Source organism: Indicator indicator, chromosome 7 (genome assembly GCF_027791375.1).
Source record: "Indicator indicator isolate 239-I01 chromosome 7, UM_Iind_1.1, whole genome shotgun sequence".
In the NCBI taxonomy this organism is placed as follows: Eukaryota; Metazoa; Chordata; class Aves; order Piciformes; family Indicatoridae; genus Indicator; species Indicator indicator.
This window is the reverse complement of record NC_072016.1, coordinates 24,125,452-24,148,926: the sequence shown is the minus strand read 5'-3', so window position 1 is coordinate 24,148,926 and position 23,475 is coordinate 24,125,452. Positions and strand designations below refer to the sequence as shown.

At 38.3% G+C, this 23,475-nt stretch overlaps 2 protein-coding genes across 2 annotated transcripts; one reads left to right on the top strand and one right to left on the bottom strand.

Annotated features, from left to right (window-relative positions):
• Positions 1–8,000: 8,000 nt before the first annotated feature.
• EXOSC3 (exosome component 3) lies at positions 8,001–11,524 on the bottom strand. Its single transcript, XM_054382482.1, has 4 exons — positions 11,249–11,524; positions 11,013–11,162; positions 10,050–10,201; positions 8,001–8,271 (listed from the first exon to the last, which is right to left on the bottom strand). The coding sequence occupies exons 1-4, from the start codon at positions 11,522–11,524 to the stop codon at positions 8,070–8,072; spliced, it is 780 nt and encodes a 259-aa protein (XP_054238457.1). The 3' UTR covers positions 8,001–8,069.
• A 2,360-nt stretch (positions 11,525–13,884) lies between these two features.
• On the top strand, positions 13,885–18,483 carry LOC128968292 (DPY30 domain-containing protein 1-like). The gene is made up of 5 exons (XM_054382703.1): positions 13,885–14,031; positions 14,128–14,247; positions 16,504–16,605; positions 17,496–17,588; positions 18,430–18,483. The coding sequence occupies exons 1-5, from the start codon at positions 13,885–13,887 to the stop codon at positions 18,481–18,483; spliced, it is 516 nt and encodes a 171-aa protein (XP_054238678.1).
• The last annotated feature ends 4,992 nt before the right edge of the window (positions 18,484–23,475 follow it).

Below are 23,475 nucleotides of genomic sequence, written 5' to 3'. Positions count from 1 at the left end.
GTCATATGATTACAAGTATCTTTGTAATCTAACCCCTAAATTTACAATTCACAATTACATGATAACATGCTCATCAAGATTTCATGAGTTTTTAAATACCATTAAGGTTTACAAAACACAGCATCCTGATTTGGCCTCAAAATAAGATCTGTTTTTAGTGGAATTTGACTGGATAAACTCCAGAGGGCCCTTCTGACTTGAACTGTCCATTAAATGCCAAAATCAATGCACAAAGAAGCCTCCTAATATTTCTGATGGCATGAATATATGTAATTTTCACTATGCAGGGATATTTTTTTCTTTTCACCATTGTAAAGATCCTGTAACAAACCATTACACGTGCAAAGAGTAACAGACACCATTTTAGGTTTCTTCCCAGTCTGTGCATTTTTCATTACCAAATTCAGTAGAACATTGCACTGAGAAGATGCTGTGTCAAGTAAGCAAACCATACTCCTTCCTTTGAAAGTAAGTTAGCTGTTAGACCAAATAATCTCTCCCATTCTCATACTGCTTTAAAAAAATTAAGCATATCAACACTCTTCAGCAAGGGAGAGCAAAGAGCCCTGGCATCAATCTTCCAACTTTCTAGGTATTTCCAGATGGAACAGGCAGCTAGATACCATGTATGGGAAAATTCAAATCTCTGCTTCATCAGCAAAACGGTGACACCACGGAGATGGGAGAATGTTCTTGGAACACAGATCTGCATAAAGTACTACTGGGATGATAATACAGGCTGAACTCATTGCTAGTCTACTGGGGATCAAAAGCGGCAAAGCTGCACGCTGTGGTAGTCTGCAAACCTGGGGGAAGGAGTATCAACAGGCCCACTAATAATGTAAATTAGCATTCACCAAGAACACTGCAGTAAGTGGTTCCTCCAGCTCCAAATCAGCCATAACTGCTGTAGATTCTGTACCTACTTAAACCAAGGTTAAGTAATGTAAGAACGCAAGGATCAGTCAAAGGACAGACACAAGCAGGGTTTCACATCTCAGTCCGTCGGGAAAAGCAGCAGAGGCCTGATAGCGAGTGCAGGACAAAAGGCTACCACGGTTGTCCAGAGGGATGAGGGAACGGCAGTTGGCGCCCCTCACACCGTCCTGCGCTACCAGAAGATACGGGCACCCCGGACCCTCAGGTGTCGAAGTTAATAATCGCTGCCGCCTCTTCGCCGCTGCATTAGCAGGGCCACCGCGCACACGGGAGACGAGCAGGTACGGCTAGAAGAGCCGACCACCGGGGCAGCAGCCCGCGGCAGTGCCCCAGGCCCGACGTCGTTGCGGGGGCAGCCTCCCCCACACTACCCGCCCCGCCGACCCAAGCCCCCTCACTCACGCCGGCGCTCTGCCGCTGTAGACCCTGCAACCGCCGCAGGCCACGTGCCGTGCTCAGGCACCGCCCCCGGCACTCTCCGCGCAGAAACCGTGTCTAGCCGCCCAGCGCAGAACGGTTTAGCTGAGGCTGTTTATTGCAGCTGCTAAGAACTGGAGTGCACAAAACCCTCTTGTTCACTCCCGGGACCCATTTTCCTCATAGTAGGATTTTTCTAGCCTCTGGCTAAGAAAAGGAAGAAACAAAAAGTATGGCAAGATACAGCGCTTGCGTATATTTAAGGTAAACAAAAAAACAACGCAACATAAAGACTTGAAGTCTGAGAATGTAATGAGTTTAGCATTCAAGTAGTCTGGCTAATGGGGCTCTTAAAGAGCTTACGTATATATTACATTCAAGATTATACTTGCTTAAACAGCCAATAACATGCCACAACATCATTTAAGGAACGCGCTCTCGGGAACACTCACCCTTGCAGCCTTCGGTGTATTTCCTGCGATTTCTTGTTGACCGGGCACTTCAGATAACCAAAACCCAAACAAAAGGTAGCAGCAACGACAACAGGCTGGTCAGTAACACAACGGCAGCTCAGGAGAATGAAGATAACCTTAGACGGTTCCAAGATTCTACATTCCAAATTACTAAGAGCCACTGTTTTTCAGCGTGTCCCAAACTTACCTAGATCAAATGGCCTTTTCTTACCTGTCTCATAACTGGGACTCGCCAGCCATTCTGGTCAGACCTGCTCCGTTTACCCCATATTTGCAGTTGCTGTTTAGTGCAGAATTTGTTTGGCGTTCTTTAAGGAATCTCACCACAAAAGAAGGTCTCTGCTAATTGGAAGTGACAGCAGCATGGAAGTTCTGACCTAGCACACATCAAACTGGAGGCAACATGCCGTGTATGCTGGGAGGTACTAGAAAACACCACCTGAACACACCAGTAGAGCTCCTTTTGAATGCAGGACAGTGTTTGGGCAAGACACAGCCCTGTTGCGTTGTGTTGCTCAGTAAATGTTAGAATGGCGTGGGTTTAGGCAGTTGTTGGGAAAAGATTTTGTGGCTTTTTGCTCCAATTTGAGGTAGCTTTGCTTTAATCAATACACATGCTTTTAGAAATGAGAAGGATTGTAAAAAGCACCAAAGTCACTCAGGCTTACTAGCAAAGCAAAAACAAGATAAGGAAACTTTATGGCAGAAACAGCATTACTGGACTACCTGAAAGAGCTGGGGAATGTGGCAGGACCTGTAGGGTTTGAGGCTGCTTTTTTTTCTTGGAAACAGATGAAGCCATGTATCATTTCTACTTTTTAACTAGTGTGGGAAGGCTCTTAGTCAACACCAAACAATTCGCTGAAGTGACTTTCTCACTGTTTCTGAAATGCAATCAGCATTAGAATATATATATATGTGTGTGTGTGTGTGTGTGTCTAAAGATTGCTGTGCCACAGCAATCTTCAGAAAAATGACTGACAGATTGGGTCAGCCATCACCATATAATGAAAACTCTAATTTCTGCAGGGTATCAACATTCCTTACTTCTGAATTTCAGAATGGTTGTGGCTGCAGCTGTCAACATTTGGCAATAGTAGAATTGCAATTTCATTATTTTTGTTGCCGTGGCAAGCACACAAAACAAAATCCCAAACTTTTTTTCTTAATAATACTTCTGCACATTCTTCTAACAATCGGGCATCTGGCCTTCATGATTCACAGGTAGCCAGATTCCTGAGTGGGGGGGAAACCCACCTATCATAAGACAAAACCATCTTTTTATTTATTCTTTGCTCAGATAGGAGTCCACGATGAGGCAACATCAGGCAAGAACAATAAACAGTTAATCACAGAAATGTCCCTACTGTACAAAGCAAAATAACAGAACAAAATTGGTCTCCATATCTGTATTCCACACAAGAGTATCTTCCTACTTTACAAAGCAGTGAAACCCCTTAAATGCATGGACAGCGTTAGTAGATGCAGAATTTGAAAGTGGTGTCATGGAAACACTGGAATTTAACCTTCTCTGCCTAAATCTGCAGAAAGGCTTGCTTTCCATAAAAAGCTACTGTGTTGTGTAAGTGGATTTGCAACAACTACTTTGTCCTTATCAAACCTCCTTTGCCATCATTGCTGTAGAAAGGTATTGAGATTTTGGCAGTAAAGCTGAACAAGAATTCAACTTTTTTGGGTTTATGGTTTTCCCTCTTGATAAAAGCATATTATGATTGATCTATAATTTACCCTTCCTATACACCTATTCAGATGTTACTCACACATTTTTTCTGTTACAAAGTCCTTAACACACGCACAGGAATATTTCAGAGCAACAGGCACTGACACTTCATCTAGTTCTTGGGTTTTTAATAGTGCTCTTAAAAAAGACATTGAGCCCTTCTCTTCCTGCTTTCATAATTCAGTTTTGTGGCAGTTTAAGAGTCTGCAAACTGCCTGTGTGCCAGTTAATTAAACAACTGTAGCATGCCTGTGCAGAAGTCACCCAGCATGCAGTGTATCAGTATCTATGCTAAAACATGATCTTGCATTACGAAACTTTCAATTCACATACAGAATGACAAAGCTGTGTGTTATTTCAGAAGTTAGTTATTTCTACTTCTTGTTGGATCATGCTTCTCTAAATCAGCTTTAGACAAAAGGTGCCATTAGAAAAGTGACTTTAAACAGGAGATCCAAAAAGCAACAAAGAAACAAGACAATGGTGGGTAAGGCACAGGCCCTGTGTCTGTAGAAAGATTTCCAGATTAATTAGGATTATCAATATTGAGCAAATAAGACTGGATGCAGCTACACAAAAGTAGTTTGAACTTTTCACTCATGTGCTTCTAAAGGCACATCCACCCAGATGCAGCCTGACACAGGTTTCAGCTAGACCAGGAAAAAGCCATCTCATTTGGAGGCTGTACAGCTCTATGTACTCATGTAGTAGCGTTTTCAACCTCATCCTGCTTCTCTGGAAATAAAAGCACCAGTCTGTCTATAGATTGCCTGGACACGAGATCCTAGATTTATTTTAAGATTATGGTGTGGTGGCCACTGATGTGAAGCCAAAGGACCTACAGGTCTTTCAAAATCAGTTTCACCCACAAGAGCAGTTCGCAGTGCAACACCAAGAGATTGGTAACCACCACCACAAGAACAGGAAGAAAGAATTAGTAAAGCTTTTTAAAGGGTATACAGATGCTCGGTACAAATCTGTTTTGGCAATAGCCTAATAAACACTGAATCACAGAAAAGCCAACCATGCAACAGATAGCCAAAGCCTTTTTGTAAAGAGTGGATGAGGTCATTAGTCCTTCTGACTGTCCTTCGGTCTTTACTACCTTTACATTAGGTAAGTGTAATAAAAGTGAATCTCCATAACCTTCATCATATTTATTGCAGTACTACCTATACCGTTATTGTATCTAAGTTTTAGCTTTTCTCACATCAGGTGGGACACTAAGGCCTATGGATAAAAGGAGTTATTTTTAACAACTATTCAAGCCACTAGAATACCAAGCAAGCTTCAGGCTTGCTTCACGGACTTGAACATCCTATAATACCCAGATGGACAGCAACAAAAAGGCAGTGACTGCACTTCTGCAAGATCGGAGCATCAAAGTCATTTTGCAGCAGTTCTGATTAACTGCCCACAACTACTACATAGTTCCTACTACAACCCAGACACCTAGTGTGCTTCGAGGCTAATCCAAGTTGTTGGGGCAAAACCAGCACACTAATTCATTCCTGTCGACTTCAGTACTAGTTACGCATCTTGCAATCTACGCAAGACAGTAGTACAGACAATGGTGCTTAAGTTACTGATAAAGTGTGCTACATTGTCCTTAAGACAGCTGGCTTCTATAGTCAAGTAATATATTCTCACCAAATTGTTTCTATGTAGCTAGAAAAACTGGTGTATTTAAGTATGTAAAACTTGGAGGTGACTAATTTGTAAGGTTTAAAATCACCTGTTGATTAGGTAGATAATTTTGCTATTACTCAGAATTACTTGTTCAAGTGCTAAGGAAGAAAACTGGTCTTTCTCTAACAATGTTAAGTTTCCCCAGTAGCACATGAGCTGCTCTTCATATTTAAGTTGCCTTTAGTATTTAAAATTCCATAACCTCTTCTGCTACAAGTATTTATCTGCATGAGAAAAACAAAATAGTCCTGTTATTAAAAGTGCTAGTTCTGGTCATTTTGATAGAAATTGGCTAGGAATCAAATACATATGCCAGCAAACAGTTGTAACTTCTGGTGGTATGGTGGTAATGAGTAGTTGGTCACAGTAAACTTCTAACTATAGCCTTAGAGTTAAGATCTTAATCCTCTTACTACATTGAATTACTTGCCTATGCAACTTTCTTCTACTGCAACAAAATAAAAGCGTTTTACTATCATGCTTATTTCAACACTGCATTTGTTTCAGCACTTATTCTTGATCATTGTACAACAAATCAACGTAGAAAGGTTCACAAACTACACATTTTGTATTTTCAGTGTATGCTTTCCCTTTAATTCATGAACATCCTTTTTAAGGGGCTGCACTCATCTATGGTGATACAGACTGTGTCCATGTTGAAATCTAAAATCCTTTCTTCTTAATTTTCACAACTTGACAGAAAAGCAATGTATCGAAACGCCTAGTGGAGAATCACCAATATCTGAAATGAAGGACTCTAAATGACTTAAACTGACAAGGACATGTATCATGCAGAAACAGGCAACAGAAAGACATTCTACTAAGCAAGGTACATTTCAAGTCCACTGCATCACTTCTGCAGTTTCCATTTCCTGAGATGTGTTTATGTGCCTTCAATGGGAATATGAAAGACACTGTGACACTTCCAGCAGAATACATAATTAACTCAGGATCAAGTCTTTCTTCCTAGAACCAAGTTACTTTCTTTGTCACTGTTTCTGGCAACATCTGGTTACATCACAGAGACAAAATTAAAACTTCAAAGTCATCACATAAACGTTGCCTGAATATCTGGTTCATTAGATAAAGTTTGTCAAAGCCAGAAATTAATTTAAGGAATGTAGACATTTTTCTAAGTAAAAAAAAAAAAAAAACCACACAAAACCCAACAAACAACCACCAAAACAACAATATTGCCTTCTTCCAGTAACCTGTTAAAACATATTTGTTTTCAAGTATTTTCCCCCACTCATTTTGCTTGCATCTCCTGCCTTTTTGCCACTGCATAAATTGTCAAACACAGTACATGCTTAAAATTATTCTGTAGGAGGTAAAACTCAAGCACTTCATGGATACGACATTTTGGTAAATTATAAACAGATGATTTTACTATATTGTTTCCTGCTCTTGATTTAACTAAGGTTATATTTGAGTGATAATCATGTGACAGTGGGACAGAATAATGGGCAGTATGACAATGCACTGAAAATTTTCAAAGTCAGCAGTTACAGTGAACTACCAAAGCAGCATTTTAGGATTAGGAATTGTTCATGTATCTTGTAGGTTACGCTTAAAACTGAGACTTTGGGGAAGGAATGAAGATTGCTTAAACAGGTAAAAAGGGGAGTGGTGGTAAGGCTAATTGCACTTCAAGCCACAACTCTTGAAGAATTGATCCATGTTGCTCCCCATTCCTGTGGTTTTACCATTATGATCCAAACATTCACAGAAAAAGTCAGCACCCTGAGATGATTTGGCAAGTTCTTTCCTGCATATGCCAACTATGTTCTACTAACAGACAACCTGATGGGGCTCTAGCTAACTAAAGTTGAAAAAATACTGTAGTAGTAAAATACTTGTAATTTACAGATTATAGGCCTAAGGGATTTATGGGATGTGAATGAAAGTCACTTCAGCTGGGAGAAGACAGATAAAAAGATGACTAAAGATCTACACCAAGCCAGATGAGCAATACTCCAAATGCTAAATAGGGAGGCTAGTGAAACCCATAAAGAATTCTGAATTGTAGCCATTAGACTCATATGGCTATCATTTGAATTGTATTAGTTTGATTCAGAGGAAGCCCTAGTTAAGCATATTGAAGAGGACTTAGGAGAAGTGGCTCTGAATTGAACTATTGCTGTTAAGTATATTTTTTTACCTCCAGTGAGTCATAACCTAAGTATGAACATTCTGAAAGCTTTATATCCTAATCACTTTCTTTAATACTGTTATTTTTTAGGGAAGAGGTAAGGTCACTGTGACCATATATTGAGTCTTATCTGATGCCCTGCCTTAACCACCGTATGATTATTTTATGCTACACCCTGTAATTATTTTCTGGTATTCTCCACCTGCATTTCTATTACCAAATTTTGTAAAGTGTTTAATAATCACTTCTTGTCACTACATAGATAAAGCACCTGACCAGAACAAATAACCTGTATGATAGTTTCCCCAAGTAAACACATAAAATTTTAATATTAATAACTAAAAAATAAAATACAGTTTACAAATTGACTGTTTTTCTTATGGAAGACTTGAGTAGTTACACCTCAAATATTCCAGCTAATGGAAGTTTTTAAAGACCATTTCCACATCAGTCAAAATTCATAAACAGAGTTTCATTATCACAGGAGTAAAACCAGAGTTCCTAAATAAGACAAAAAGAAGCTGAGGGGATAAAGAAGGAAACTGAAGAACAATGAAAGTCTAGTACTTAATTTAAAAAATGGCTTTTAATACAAATCTGATAACAAAAATAGCCAAAACACTTTATGGTCATCTCAAACAAATCTTCAAGGTTTTCTCTATCTCCCCGACAATCTGGCAAGCGCTTGTTTTCTCTGTTCCGCAGTCATATACTCACAGGCCTCCAAAATATTTACTATAATTAAAGTCTGTTGAACTGTTTTTGCTTTTACCCATATTCTTCCATTCATTCCCAGCACCAGCTCAAATGGGTACAATTGTGACAACTCTTGAATTATTTCACATTTGGGAGCCAAGAGTCTGTAAACAAGATTTTAAAAAGTCAGAGGAAGAAATACTCACATTTGATAGACATCCCATTACAACCAATAACTAAACTGCAGTAATGGTGTAATGGAAATTATTAAAGCAACACCCAGAGGTAAGATTATTAAATTGCATGTACATCCAAAATAGCAATGCAGTATCAGACTATTACTTCTCCTCTCACAAAAAAAAAATATGCACCTAAAAATGGGAGTAGTTGTGAATTTAGTTTTCTGATTAGATTCAGAAGTAACACCTGACAAATTTAAAGTTAATTGATACTTTTGTAACAATTCCCTGACTTAATAAATTCTAGAAATGTCAGTCAGTGTAGTTCTAAAGTGCTGCAATGTATAAATTTGACACAAATGAGTATTTTTCAAAACACAGCCTTCCTTCTCCTTCAGGAGACAGTAACAGCAGTATACAGAGTATTACGTTTTTATAAAGTGACAGGAGACAAAAAAATGTGTAAAGTGTATTGTAATACATCTAGAATTAAAATTAAGCTTCCATAGGCTTTCTCAAATGGGAAACAAACATATCAGGATTTAGGAGTTTATTTGTAATATACTGTTTTTGCATACATACAAAATTTAAAAAAACCCAAGCAAAACGGCTGCAGAAATGCTTGGATCAGTCCACGCTGACTTTTGATGAGACATGTACACCAGACAAATCATTACTTAAAAATCATAGGTATGAAACAGCTTCTTTGCATCTCTAAATTGCTTTTCCAAAGAAAAACAAACATCAAACCCTCCCAAAAGCAAAAACAAAGCCTGACTATCATTTGTCCATATAATCTTCTATTCTTTGATAGTCACAAAAATCTTGTATTTACATCAGTATTAACTCCAAAGTTCACAATCTATTTAAAAGCTTATGAAATGGTTCCTGGATTAATCTCAATTTTAAAATAAAATCCCACACATATTTTATCTGTATCCTTATTTCAACAAAATTTATTATCTGACTTCCAAGGAAGGATAATGTGTATTGATGTGGAAAGACCTCTTTAATTAGTTGGTAGCTAAATAAGCATAGCTCAATGTCAAATTAAGCAGAACAGTGACAGTAAACATTTCCAATTTTTAAACTCCGAGATACCAGGTATATACCTGAAACCCTAGCTTAAATGTCTGATTGCCCCTGATACTTAGTTTTATTTTCCATACTGCCTTGGCGATCACAGAACAACATCTACATCTCTTAAAAGGGAAAGCAGATGTTCCTTCTAGGTCAATATCCATCATCTATTCAGCAAAACTAGTACAACTGGGATTGTTTAGTCTGGAGGAGGCTGAGAGGAGACCTCACCGCTCTTCACAACTACCTAAAAGGAGCTTGTATGAGGTGGAAGGTCTGCCTCTTTTGCCTAGTGTCAAGTGATAGAATGAGAGGAAATGGCTTTAAATTGAGCTTGGGCAGATTTAGCGTGGGTATTAGGAAAAATTTCTTTACTGAAAGGATGGTCAGGCATTGGAAGAGGTAGCCCAGGGAGCTGGAGTCACTGTCCCAGGAGGTGTTAAAAAAAATGTGTAGACATGGCACTTCAGGACGTGATTTAAAGGCCATAGTGGTGTTAGGTCCATGGCTGGCCTCAATGATCTTAGAAGTCTTTTCCAAACTAAACCATTCCAGATTCTATTATTCTATAAATACAGTAAAACAATTACACAAATTCCCAAATTGCTTAGAGGAAATTGTTGTGCAAATCCTACACACCATATTACATGTTAGAGTGTCTACTTACTTTTCTTAGTACTTACTTTCTTATTAGACCTAAGGAAACTTTAAAGAGGAAACCATCTTGTCCAATTATTCCCATCCCAGTTGATCTTCCACTGCTATCTATACAGACCATCTCTGGTTCCATGTCTTTATTTGCTACAAGGAACTGCCCATAAATAAGATCTCCCACCTAAACAAAGAATTGTCAAAAAGAAAAATAGTAAATCATATTGTACATTTCTAAGTAGTACTTGGCTGAAGAAGATTCTCTCTTGAGGACACAAAATAGTTTTGAAATGTTTGTAGAATAGGAATTTGCTTTTTCTCCTCTCCTACTAAAGATAGGAACAATTACCTTGTATCACTACTGGAATTTGAAAGATAAAACTTAGAGTTATATTTCATAGAGTGATCCTATTTTTTAAAAGAAGTGCCAAACACGAATTCCTCTTTCTTCAGACTATAAGGGTATTAAAAGTCTAAGCAAGCTACCCTTGTAATCCTTTATCAGAACAACGAAAAACCAAACGACACTAACTCATTTTTTGACAGTCCATTTTTACATTTCAGTGATGTATTTCACAGTTAAATGCAGAAACTGTGGCGTTCAAGTGCCACAGAAAAAAAGAATACAAAGTGATGTAAAAGCCCGTCTTAAAAAACAGGCTTCAGAGTGCCCCTTGGATCCACCTTACTAATGAATTGCATTTACTTACAGATAGCATTACGGGACAGTTCAAATGTAAGGACTAAAAATGCCTATTATATGACAGATAGCAAATCTCCCTAGTTACATATTCTCTTCAAAAACGTCTGAGTGCTCACAGTCAAATCGTGCAAAAAACCTCTGAGAAGAGCCAAGGCAAAATCAGCACAAATAAACCTGCACTCCTCTTTTTATATGTGGCTTATAAAAATACTTTTACTATTAAAAAGAAAGCATAAAAACACCACCTAACGACATCGCTAAAGCGTTAGCGCCAATAAACGAGAGCATTAACCTGCACATTCGGCCTGTTCCTCTTCGTGGCGCCTTCAAAAGCCAAGTAGGACAGCGACGCCTGCTCGCTCCCCCCGACGTCCAGCTTAAACAGGTCCCCCGCTTTGGCCGTCACTATTCCTATTACATGGTCGCCCTTGACCGGAACATACTGCAAATGGGGGTATTTGACAGGGGTCAAGCAAGTGCGGACAAGACGGGGACCTCCTTCTCCCCCGGTGCATCCCCGGTCCCTACCCGTTTCTGCTGCGAGTCCACCCAGTAAACACCGCCCGCAGCAGCGCCGCCTCCCGCCTGCCGGTGCCGCAGCAGGCCGCATTTAGTCACCAGCAGCCCGGCCCCGCACCGCCGCAGGCCCGGCCCGCATAGCAGACGGCCCCGCGGGGCCGCGCCGGCACCCAGCCGCAGCCGCTCCCCGTCCTCGTCGGGGTGGGCGGGGAGAAGCAGCACGTCCCCGGGCAGAACCACTTGTCCCACGCAGGCCTCGGCGGCCATTCCAGGCTCCGCCGCCATTGCCGCGCGGCCACACAGCCGTCGCCGGGCGCCGCGCAGGCGCAAGGAGCGCCGAGGCGCCTCTGCCGGCCGCGGCGAAAAACGCAACCGCAACCCGAGCGTGGACTGGCCACCAGCCGAGGGTAAAGGCGTCTGCGCCTTGGCCGCCCCATAAAACGTGTTAGCAGAGTGCCGGCGACATCATCTGGCCCGACTATTAATTCCCGGCCCGGCGTGCGCTTTCTACCTGCTCCGCGTTACGTATGAAATACCGAAGCCATCTTCTTACCTTTCAAAACTCAGTTTTATCGGGGGTATGCTTCATTACTCGATGCAGTCTTCACTTCTGGAAAGAGTTCATTCTCCAGCCTTTCACTTCTGCTAGGGAAGGACAAAGATAATGCAATTAAGTTTCAGAATTATTAAAGATGCTGAATCCATCACTTCAGCTGCAATTATTCAATAGGGGGTTTCAATAGCTGATTTGAAGTTGCCGGTAAAGCAAACAGCTGGTCAGATTTGAGATGAATGTCAGCCAAGAAGTTTGTCAGTGAAGAGGAAAGATTATTTTGCTTCCACGCTGAAAGCCGAACTTCAAGCATGGGAAATCACTGCTTTATCTAAAACATACTTTGTACTTGGCTACAAAAGGCTCACTGAGCATTACCTCAGGTTCCCTACACGAAATTTTCAAGAATAGTTTCTTCCCTAAATTGCTTTCTAGTCTTCCTTTGTGTACATATACATATATATACATACGCATATAAACATACACAGAGAGAGAAAGACTGATTGAGTCTCCACATCAAGCAGGAACGACTTGTGTGTTGCCAGCTGATTGTGTTCAGAACCGACTGAAGGTGCTTCCCTGTGGAAACCCCTTCTTTTACGAGAGGAAACTCTTCACGGAGAATTGGCATTAAACGCGTTTAAAATGGGTTTGTCCTTCAGAAGACCCTCACTGCGACCCCAAGGAGCGGTGACGGATGCTTCATTTCGGCTATGTCGCTCGTCAGTGGTTCACCGCTCTGGGCTTCTGTGAGGGAAGCTGCCCCGGGCGTTACCTTACACTCCGTGCGCTGGCGGCCGGTGTTGCTTTAGCAACCCAGCGCGTAACGCAGCAGCACGGGCTTCGCCGTAGCTTCTCTGCAGCGTGGTGGCCACCACGGCGTTGGAGCGGGTGGAGAGGTGCCCGGCACCCCCTCGGACAGAGAGACGGTTGATTGGAGCGAGCTGGGTGTGTGCCTGTGGACTGCTGTCCCGGGGCTGAGTTTGGGGGTCTAGTAGCCAACGAGCATCAGGAGCGGGTCTGCTCTCTGGCGAAAGACAAAGCGGAGAGAAGTGAGGGCGGCGATAGCACAGGCCCACGGCACCAGAGGTAAGGTCGTGACAGCGCCGAGCTCTAGCGATAGGACGTGGGGCACTGGGCGAAGTAAAGTAATGTACCAGGCCCACCATTCGAACTGCATGACAGGACCACAGCTAAGGAACAAACCCACTTAGCGCGTAGATTAAAAAAGCAGTAAAGGCCCCAAGCTGCACTTAAATGGACTCCGGCAACGTAGAACGTGGGTGGGGGCTCCTGGTGAAATTGGTCGGGACAGCTGAGGTCTATCAATAGAGTGCTAGCTACGGACCCGCCCCCTCTGAACCGTGCGTGAGAGCGAAGAGTGGGAGTTGTTCTATGTTTCTCCGCTGCTGGTGGGTCTTGCGTCGCTAAGCTGTATGGTCTCCGGAGAGGAACTGGTGCCTAATGGGCGCCGTTGCTTGAGAGGGATACGCTGCCTCCGCTGGGCCAGGGCCTCGCAGGACGGATTGAATTCTGTTAGCAGCACCGAAGGGCGTGTCAGCATTGCAGAAGTGCAGTTTCCGATGTGTTATGTATTTACCTTGTGTGTGCAGAGATTTGTACCTTTCATAACTGTGTAGCGTGATTGCTTCAGGCCCTGGTCTTGCATACGTACTATAAAGATAGCTTTATTAGTTCAAACTAAAATCTATCATTAATCATTTACAGAACTACTTTGCTGTTCTTCATATATCTGCACAGAAGTTTTCTATGCCCTGCTATGGCTTTGAATTTTTTTTAATTTTTTTTTTTTTGCTATCATGATGACCTAGAATTACCAGTGTATTTCCAAGCAGTTTCTGAATTAAACAGTATGGGAGATTTTGAGCATATTTTTTGGTCTGCAGTGCTTTGTATAACTGATCTGTAAGTGGAGCTTGTAACGACTAAACCAATATTTAATGCAATTAACTATCTTCTATTAATTGCTAGGTTCATAAAATGAGTAATGTAATATTCAGTATTTGGTGTCTAAGGCAGTTTAATTCATCAAACATTGATGCTAATGTTTGCCTGTTGTTAGTAGATGTGAATGGAGTCTCAGTATCTGAAGAGATGCCTGGGAAGCTGCTTGAAAAAGGGACTGGCAGAGGTTGTAGAGCATCGGCCAGCAGATCCAATAGAGTATCTGGCACATTGGATTTACAACTACAGAAGAATCTTAGATGAAGAAAAAAAGGTGGATCCTTTCTGGGCAGAAAAATTCATGACAATATAATTGATGCTATTACTTTTTTTTTTTTTTTTAATTGATGCTATGTTGCCCCTGAAATAGAGAATATTGGAGAGGGTTGATCTGGAACAAGAACGGGAGGTGGCCCTGCTGGAACTTGAGAAGTTGAGAAAAAATAAAGAAGCTCTCTTAATCCAGCAGAAACTTGAAGAACAATATCAGGTTAATAATGCTTAATGATACTTAATAATAGATAATTATAAATAATATATGGTACTGTGGCATCTTGTAGCTGGCTGTATACTTCTGATATATTTCTGTATACTTCTGCATTTTAAGTATTTTAATCTTAATTTTCTAAATAATAACTGAAATTATTAGCTAGCACATGGGAAGCTAGCACTTACATCCTATGTAGTAAAATCCTATTAAAAAAATGGAAGAGCCTAGGCTAAAAAGCAACCAATTTAAGACTTACGTGAGAACCAACTTAAGCAGATTAGCTTCTGTAGTTAATTATGAACAAGAGCTGATACAAATAAAGCTAGAGGTTAACTGCAACACTTTTTGACAGGCTTTTTAGGAGGCCTAGGAGTAATAACAAGTTCAATGTAATATCAGTAACAAGAAAAAAGGTAATGAGAACGTATACATAGTTACAGAATACTGAAATTGTTTGGGAATCAGTGAAGGAGGGTTGCTTATTACAGCTGTACATACAGTCTTTGCTTTGCTACCTGAACATTCTGTTGGCATAAAGCAATTTGAATCCCATACTATATGGAATGTAAGTATGAGAAATAGAGATAATTTCTGTTTCTATTGTTTAGAAAGGAATCATGTAGATTTGACTACAAACGTAACAGCCTCAGTGTTGTTGTGGTAGTGTTGATATTGTCTGACTGGATTTTTTTACGTGGCTGACTGTCGCAATGTTAAGATCAAAAGTGTAATTTTAAATCTATGCTGATCTTGTTAAGCCCAGTTGTATTGTAAGATGCATTCATTCTATTTCACTCACACTATTTAAACTTGAAATTTATTATTTTGCAGACCAAAAGTTACATGCTTAAGGATTTAATGAGTCATTCACAATAGTGAAGAATGAAGAATATGAAGAATAGCATGAGATTGTGTCTAGAGACAATTCACAGACAAATAAATTATTTAATGTAAACTATAGGAAAGATGTTGAGCAATACTCACATTAGACACATTTTTTTAATCTAACTGACATTTTTGGCTATAGTCATGTATTCAGGCATGTTTTGCTTTTTTGTACCAAAAAGGAATGTTGAAATTAGTCGCTTCAATATGACCATATTTCTAGCATCTTGTTCTGATTGAACCCTAGCCAGCAACTAAACCCACACAGCTGCTTGCTTACTCTCCTCTAATAGGATGGGGAGGAGAATGAGAGACATAAAAGTAAGAAAACTGGTGGGTTGAGATAATGACAGCTCAGCAGGTAAAGCTCAAAGCCATGTTCATGGGCAAAGCAAAACAAGGAATTCATTCACTACTTCCCATCAGCTGGCAGGTGTTCAGTCATCTCCAGGAAAGCAGGGTTCCATCATGTGTAATGGTTACTTGGGAAGACAAATGACATCACTCTGAACATCCCCACCCTTCCTTCTTCTTACCCCTAGTTTTATATGCTGAGTATGATGTCATATGGTGTGGGTTATCCCTTTGGTCAGCTGGAATCAGCTGTCCCAGGCATGTCCCTCCCAACTGTTTGTGTGCTTCTAGCCTACTCACTGGTGGGGTGGGGTGAGAAGCAGAAAAGGCCTTCACTGTGTGTAAGCACTTCTCAACAGTAATAAAAACATCCCTGTACTGCCAACACAGTTGCCAGCACAGATTGTAAACTTAGCCCCATACCCGCTGCTAGGAAAAAAAAAACAACTCTATCCCAGCCCAAACCAGAATATAACTGCTCACAGAATGCTACAGCAGTGTTCTCTAAGGGCTAGTGGTGTGAATGTGAACACTTAGATTATGCAGTTTCTGAAGTTTTGATGCAATAGGATTTAGGCTCACAAAGAGTAGGCACTTTGTGCTAGATATTTCTGATTGGAAATGTTGAAGGTTGCTGATGAGGATGACGAATGCTAATAACATTGCTTACCAATATTTTCTATAGATTTGATTCTATATGGATTCATCTGTTTGTGCTAGATACTAGAGTGTAGGAGACAATGAATATAGACTGATAAACAGCATGCAGAATGAAACAGTACACTACCTTATTGTCTGTTTCTTCTTGGTTTTAAACCCCTTCTATCCATGGGAGTCTAAAACCTATGAAAATGTTGAGTCAGATGATACTGGAAGGGATTTATATTCTCGCAGTTATGTTTGATGCTTCCTTTTTCTAACGTAAGATTTCAGTTGTGATATACATTGCAAGCAGTGGGGTGGGGAAGATCAATGTGAGTATTTTTTCGTTACAATTTTTCCTTTTTTAAACTGTAGGGTCAGTTGGAACAAGAACGCAAGGAGTTGGAACAAGAATGTGAGGAGTTGGAACTGCAAAATGAAGAAGATGACAAGCTATTGCAGCAGAATAATCAAGAGGTTTAAACCAAAGCTTAGTCAGTGATTTGGAACTACTGCCTTTTCCAGATGCAGACACTTAAGTATGAAACAAAAGGCAGAAGCCCGTGGGTGTTAAACTAGCACATAATTGAAAAAAAAAAAAAAGTGAAAATGGGGGAAGAATGTCTAATGCCTTGTTTCCAGTCTGGGTTTTAGACATGATTTTTTGTCTGTTTTTTTTTATTATTCAGAACAGCGCATAAATGTATTACAAAATTTACTGTAATCTGTTATTTTCTTAATAGATGCTTTCACATTCCTTGATCTTACTTATGAGAAAATATTATAACTTAATCATGTCTAATTTAAGTGTCTAGACAGTAATGTTGTACAGTATGCCAGTGCAAAGCTCATTTGCTGTACCTGGAAAAGGAACTGTGGTTTGGAATTGGGATGCCTCTTGATTCTGAAATCTTCCTGGTGCACAGGAATTTATACTAACAGAAGAGTGCATATGTAAGTGTATGGTCTTTTAATGCTATTTCATACACTGATAATGGGCATGTTTATCTCAATAAAGCTTTTAAATGTGAGTATCTCTTAAATTTATGTGTAGCACATCATATTTTAGAGATATGTATGTTTTTAGAGCATTATGTTGAAATACAGATAGAATTACGGAAAGACGGCAGTGTGAAAGTGACAGAAAACATGAACATGTAGTTTAATTCAAAATACCTATTATTTAAAAAAACTGATAAAAATACTGCTAACAAGCATACAAAGACGATATTTAGACACTAACATTTCTTTATATTAAGAAACATATATTTCTTTATATTATAACTCATCTCTTTGTATTAAGACATAATGTCATTTTAAACAGATCTGGAATACTTGTAACTGAAAACTGGTGTTCATTACCATAGGAAAATGAAAGGATAATAGATGAACTTACAGAGAGACCTGAAACACTCAATTTGACCACAGTTGAAGAGCTAGATGAGAATGAAGAGTTTGAGGTAAGAATTTAGAAAGAACAGGGATATTATAAATGGTTGATTCTTACAGATTTTCTTTTCTGTGCTGATGTATCAAAAGGTTAAAACTGCTGCAGCTAAGTCTGTGCTAGTTTTCTCCCATAGTTTTAAGGGATTTTGGTCACAACCTCTAAACTGTCCATAGCCTGTTCTGTGGGGCAAGTTAAGCTGTTCTGTATGGTGTTGGTTGGCTAAATTCTCAAGATTTAAAATGCCCTTTTGTATTCAGATGTCACAAATAGAATTAAGAATATCCTCAGAGAGGAGGTAGCCTTCCTTTGCCGCATGAACAAATAGTCGCAAACAACTTCTACTAAATCAATAGTGCAATTCTAGTTCAGAATTTATATTCTGATACTACTATACTTTATGCTTAAGGTTACTTTAGTAACAGCCTGTTTTATAAGTGTTCTCTAAATGTATGAACACACTCATGACTTTTTAGGGTCAGGTTTTCACAAGTGTTTTTCTCACTAAGGTAAATCATGAGAATTCTCAAAATCTTGTGTGGCCTAGATTTTTATAATTTTCTGATAATTACATATTAAAAATTAATGTTGAGGCTTCAGGCATATTTTCTGTGTTCTTAAATAAGTGAACTGCAAAACCAGATTTGAAAATGAGTAGTAAATTAACTTGCTTCTTACCTGCTACTTCATTCAGACAGACTTGCTAGATTTTTTAATAAAAGTTAGGTGATAAACATCATATTTCACTGAATGGAAGCATTCATAATTACATTGATAAATTCATGAATACCTACAAAGTTCAATTAATGTTAGCAACTGATAGTATTTCTTTCTTTCTTTCTTTTTTTTTTAAGAGTATAACAGATCCCATGGCAGAAGCAGAACAAGAAAGTACCCAACTGATCTGAAAGCAGTAAATATATTTTCTACTTGTTAATTTCTGATCCTGAAATTTAACATCATAATTTATGTATTTTATGTACACAACTGGTTTACATACCAGTTGTTTGAGTTTCTGTGCTTTCTGGGTATTTTTATAAAGTCTGTTAATTTGGTGTGTGGTGACGTGTTTTTATTCTTAAACTGTTGTCGCTAGCACAGCTGACAAGGAGAAAGAAAACTGCAATTGAAATGAAAGCAGTAACTATATTTTCTGCATATTGCCCACTGATTCTTGTAGTGTAGCCATAGTAATTACAGGTATAATTGATTTAATAAGATTCCCCCACCAGGGCAGCGATGGAGTCATGATCTTCAGAGGTATTTAAAAGATGTATAGATGTGACGCTGAGGGACATGGTTTAGTGGTGGACTTGACAGTGCTAAGTTAATGGGTGAACTTCATGATCTTAAAGGTCTTTTCCAACCTAAATGATTCTATAATTATTTTGGAGTAGGGGATACAATATTATTTTCAATCAGTATTAAAGGAAAAAAAGGTGATTAAAAAAAGGATTTTTCAAGGATTTGAATGACTTCTGACTGACAGAAGGAGGGAATGCTCTAAAGATTAGAAAGCGGAGAGAGGGTTCTGCATATCAAACTAGGTGTAAAACTCAAATCAGAAGATTTTCCATCTTACCTGGAAGAAATAAATTGAACTCTATGTCAGTCAGCAGACAGATGTATTAAAAGATCTTGCTTGTCTTAGAAATCATAAGATGCTTTGTATAACACTAGGTGTTTCCTACAGGCTTTACAAAAACCTTGTCTGGTTATAGTGTGATATTAGGTGAACTGTAAGTGTCTGCATATCAGTTTTGATTAGTCAAGTCTTAAAATCTTTCCTGCATTTATCTCAAATTTGCAAATCAATAAATTACATCTGTGTTGACTTTACTAAACACCATTGTTAGTTCTCAAAGCTTCACTTCAAAAGTGTTGGGAGAATATTTAGTTTGATTTGTATTTATCTTTAAAAATAAATTTTGTAATCCTTAAAGATCACATTAATTTTTATGAGAACAAATTTCTGTAATCGATATCTTCATGTAGGTTGTCAAGAATATTCTGTGTCTGCTCATTATAAATGGAAAAGACACCAGCATTAAGAAATCTTAACCTTCTTGGCTAAAACATGCCTTTGCATCATAGTATGTTCTGCTAGTACAGGTTAGTTGAACAATTACCATGAATTCATTGCCAATATTTTATAAAGAAAATACTCTTCATTACAAATTCAGTGTCTGGTTAGTACATTTATTTCTTTTTTCAATTTTGGGATGAAAGAGATTTTTGTTTTAGTTTTGCTTTTTTAAGGATTTTGCTGCATTTGGGAAATTGTTCCAATATCTGTACACTGAACAGGGAAAGGTCAATTATGTAATAAATTTTTCTGCTCTAATTTGCTCTGTTTATGTATCTCATACTAGGCATAATACTATCTATTTTCAAAAAGGTAAGCAGTATTGATTTAGATTATGGTAATACATAATTTTTCTCTTAATAAAGTATGCTCCTTTAAAAAAACCCTGTTGCCCTCTTTATTGCCATATTGCTTTTTAGACATTTAATTGCCATGTCTTATATGAACTTCCTTAAAATGAAAAGATAAAAATGTCACTTTCCAGGTATAAATACTTTGAAATGTTTGTGTAACATTTTAAGTAACGAAAAACTTAATTACTTTGTAGCTAGGTGGTCAGGCTTTGCTACCTATGTTTATTCTGCATTGGAGTAGGTTTGCAATTTCTGTGACAGTCAAACTTTTCTGTGGAATGAGTATGCCCTCATGGTTGATAACCAGTAAAGCAATTCTGTTACAATTTATCAAAATATTTATTAGTAACAATTAAAATAGTATTATTCTAAGGCTACATTTTAAGATACTAGTGTTCTAATTACACCTATTTACACTTTGTGCACAGCAGCTTCTTGTGCCAATCTCAGAAGGATTGTATAATTGGATATATATGTGGAGTTTCTCTTTTCAGCCAGTAGTTATAACTGAATCTTATTATTGAGATTAAAATTTTCACCAACTGGTAAGTAACTTTACATCTTATGTCCAGTCATGTTGACTATGAAAATGTCAGTCTTCATACAGACATCATATCTAATTAGGTAATGTGTTAAAGTTAAGGGACAATATTTTAAAACATGCTAGTAAATAATTCTAATTACTACTTCCAACATGTGGCTTTAATTTTGTATCTTTTCATCACATTTGTATCTTTGTTTGATTTTGTCCACTAGAGTGCATCCTAAATAAACACACTGGTGGTTCTGTCAGTTATAGCCCACTAAAATTACAACTTTTGATCTTATTTTTAAATCTGGCTTCTTTGTGATCCTGTAGTTCATATTCCCCATTCCCTTTCTAGAGAAATTTTTGGGTGGACACTTTTATCAGAAAATTGCTTAGCGAGTCAAAATAAAATGGTAGATTCTGATTTACCTATTTCTTTGTTGTTCTGTTATGTAATGAAGTTCTTCAAATGTTATTTATGGTAATTCCCATTTTTTTTCCCAGAATTTGATATGCATAAGCCTGGTGTATTCTACAGCTTTATAGGAATTCTTATGTTAGATATGGGACCAGAGGGTAAACAGTTGTTGGCTCAGTGCTTTCTTAAGGTACAAAGCAGTCTGTAGGTCACTTGAAAATGTAGTTCACAACAAAGATGACTTCTTCTTGGGTGCCTAAGCCTGGAAGGAAATTAAAGGCAACTTAAAATCACCTTCTGAAATTCAGCCACCTTTGAAGTATAGCAAGCTAAAGTGTGGAACAGAAAGAGGACAGAGGAAAAGGTACTGTTCTATTAGTGCATGTGATGTGATTGCAGAAGTGTTAATACAATTTAACCTCTGCATAAAATCTAAAGCTGTATCTTGGGGGAAAAAATGCAATTACCTAATTTAATTTCAGGTAGACCTTACATTCCCTTTGAATACATCTTTGTGGAATGAAGAAGATGGAATTCAGAGGCAGAGGATAGAAAATGTTGCTGAAAATAAGATGCTAAATATTGACAGAAGATTTATGAAGTTGTCATTTTCGTTCTTCAGAATAGGGCCAAACTTATTGAGGCTGCTATCAGACCCCATGTGCATTTCCAAGGAACGTCCTAATAGTAGCATGCCCATTCACAGCTGTTCTCATTCCAGCAATACTGAAGTATAAGGATGAAAACAGATACGAAGTCCAGAATAGGACAAAATGAATCAGATTAACTATCGATCTGCTCACAAAGATGGAAGTTTATCAGTGTGAAAAGCTTTTCTCCTAAAAGGAGAAATACATTTTACACAAAGCACACTTTGTTATCTTTTGACAGAATAGACTTTATTAAATCTGCAGTCCCCTTTCTTATGTTGCTTTATAGTCTAAAGGAGCTAACACATCTTTTTGTAAGCAAAAGCTTTGTACAGTAATTTGCTAATGGTAATGAGAATGGGATGAGTTAGTCTGGATTAAATGTAAATTCAAATTCCTCTGAACTTTGCTAACACAATTTGTTCATATTCAAAGTCAGCTATTAATTGCTTCACTTCTGTGAAGTTTTTCTTCTACTTAGGTTAGATAAAGAACAGTGTTGTCTATTGACTACAGCTCAAAAACCTATTACTTGCTGATAAGGATCAATCTGTTTTAAATATCTTACCAGTAGACTTGTTTGATTTTTTTTTTTTTCCATTTGCATTCTGAAATTACTATTGCAAACCCTCATGCAGTCTTTGTGCTTTATACTTGTGTGTTTGCTTCAATTCATATGATGGAAGAAGCTATACTATTATAAACATGTGTATGGATATTATTAGGCTGGTAGTAGTGTAAGAAAGGCAAGGCAGAGGAACATGTTATTTACTCGAGCTGTTGCAGTGTAGCAAACTGTTTAAGAAGCAGAAGATTTACTCACGAAATTTGAGAGCTCTCAGTTGTCTATCCAACTTAAATGCTGTGGGTCTTCCCTGTTAATATGCACGTCAAAAATTCATTTTTGTAAGCCAAAATTTACCAAATTTGTAAGCCAAGTTTACCTTAGATCTGAATTGTAAATTATGCTACTATTTTTAGTATTACTCTGGAAGATACTACATCATGAAAAATTGCTTTCACTAGAGCCTGTATGGAGATACTGAGCACTTCCATTTTTCTTTAGTTGTAGAGCACTCATAATCATTGGCCATTTTGAAAAAAAATTGAGTTGTCCAGTTCCTTAGATCCTAGTCTTTTGACTAATGAATGAGTTAATTGAGGAAGAGTTAAAGTGGTTATGTTAAATCATTTTATTAATACCAGACATGTTTGTGTTGTCTTCTGAAAGTAAATCCAATGACAAATGGTCAAGTGATACAATAAGTAGAGCAGTTTGTGGTTTGCTTCTTGTTCAGTAATCTTAACTACTGCAAATGCCTTATTGGTGTCTCTTTTCAGACAAAAAAATCAAAATTCTTCCCAATGTTTTGCATCTTGCATATGCATTTGGCATAATTTACAATTTCAGTATACTTGAAGTGATGATGCGAGGTTGATTTCCAAGAAAAATTGATATTTAGAAATATCATACAAAAGTTACCTTGATAATCTTATCTTCTCAAAGGAGTATTTATAGAAGGTTTAGGAATCTCCAAGGAGATTTTCCCCCTTTCTTCATGGATCTCATTAGAGGTTGCTTTGGTAAAGGATTTTTTTTTCCATAATCTTGGGAAAGTAAGCTTGAAAAATGCATGATTTTAGTTTTCAAAATCCATTGGTGTTTGAGTTCAGCAAATTATTTCACTGAGTGGCTCCTCTAGATGTAGTCTAACAGATTCCAGATAAAGAAATTAGATTTTTTTCAGGGGGAGAAGGAGGAAGTGCAGGAAGTATATCTGAACTTGATCAGTATCTTGGTTAGTCTGTTTTTCTTAATCATATTTTCAGCTCTGTAATACAGCTGATTGTTATTGTTTTGTTT

Excerpts from the sequence above, each read along its gene's own strand:
- EXOSC3 (XM_054382482.1), bottom strand. The coding sequence starts at position 11,524 with ATGGCGGCGGAGCCTGGAATGGCCGCCGAGGCCTGCGTGGGACAAGTG. Across the intron at positions 11,163-11,248 it reads TGGACTCGCAGCAGAAACGG|TATGTTCCGGTCAAGGGCGA; the intron begins GTAGGGACCGGG and ends CCCCATTTGCAG. Across the intron at positions 10,202-11,012 it reads GGAACAGGCCGAATGTGCAG|GTGGGAGATCTTATTTATGG; the intron begins GTTAATGCTCTC and ends TTCTTTGTTTAG.
- LOC128968292 (XM_054382703.1), top strand. The coding sequence starts at position 13,885 with ATGGAGTCTCAGTATCTGAAGAGATGCCTGGGAAGCTGCTTGAAAAAG. Across the intron at positions 14,248-16,503 it reads AACTTGAAGAACAATATCAG|GGTCAGTTGGAACAAGAACG; the intron begins GTTAATAATGCT and ends TTTAAACTGTAG. Across the intron at positions 17,589-18,429 it reads ATGAGAATGAAGAGTTTGAG|AGTATAACAGATCCCATGGC; the intron begins GTAAGAATTTAG and ends TTTTTTTTTAAG.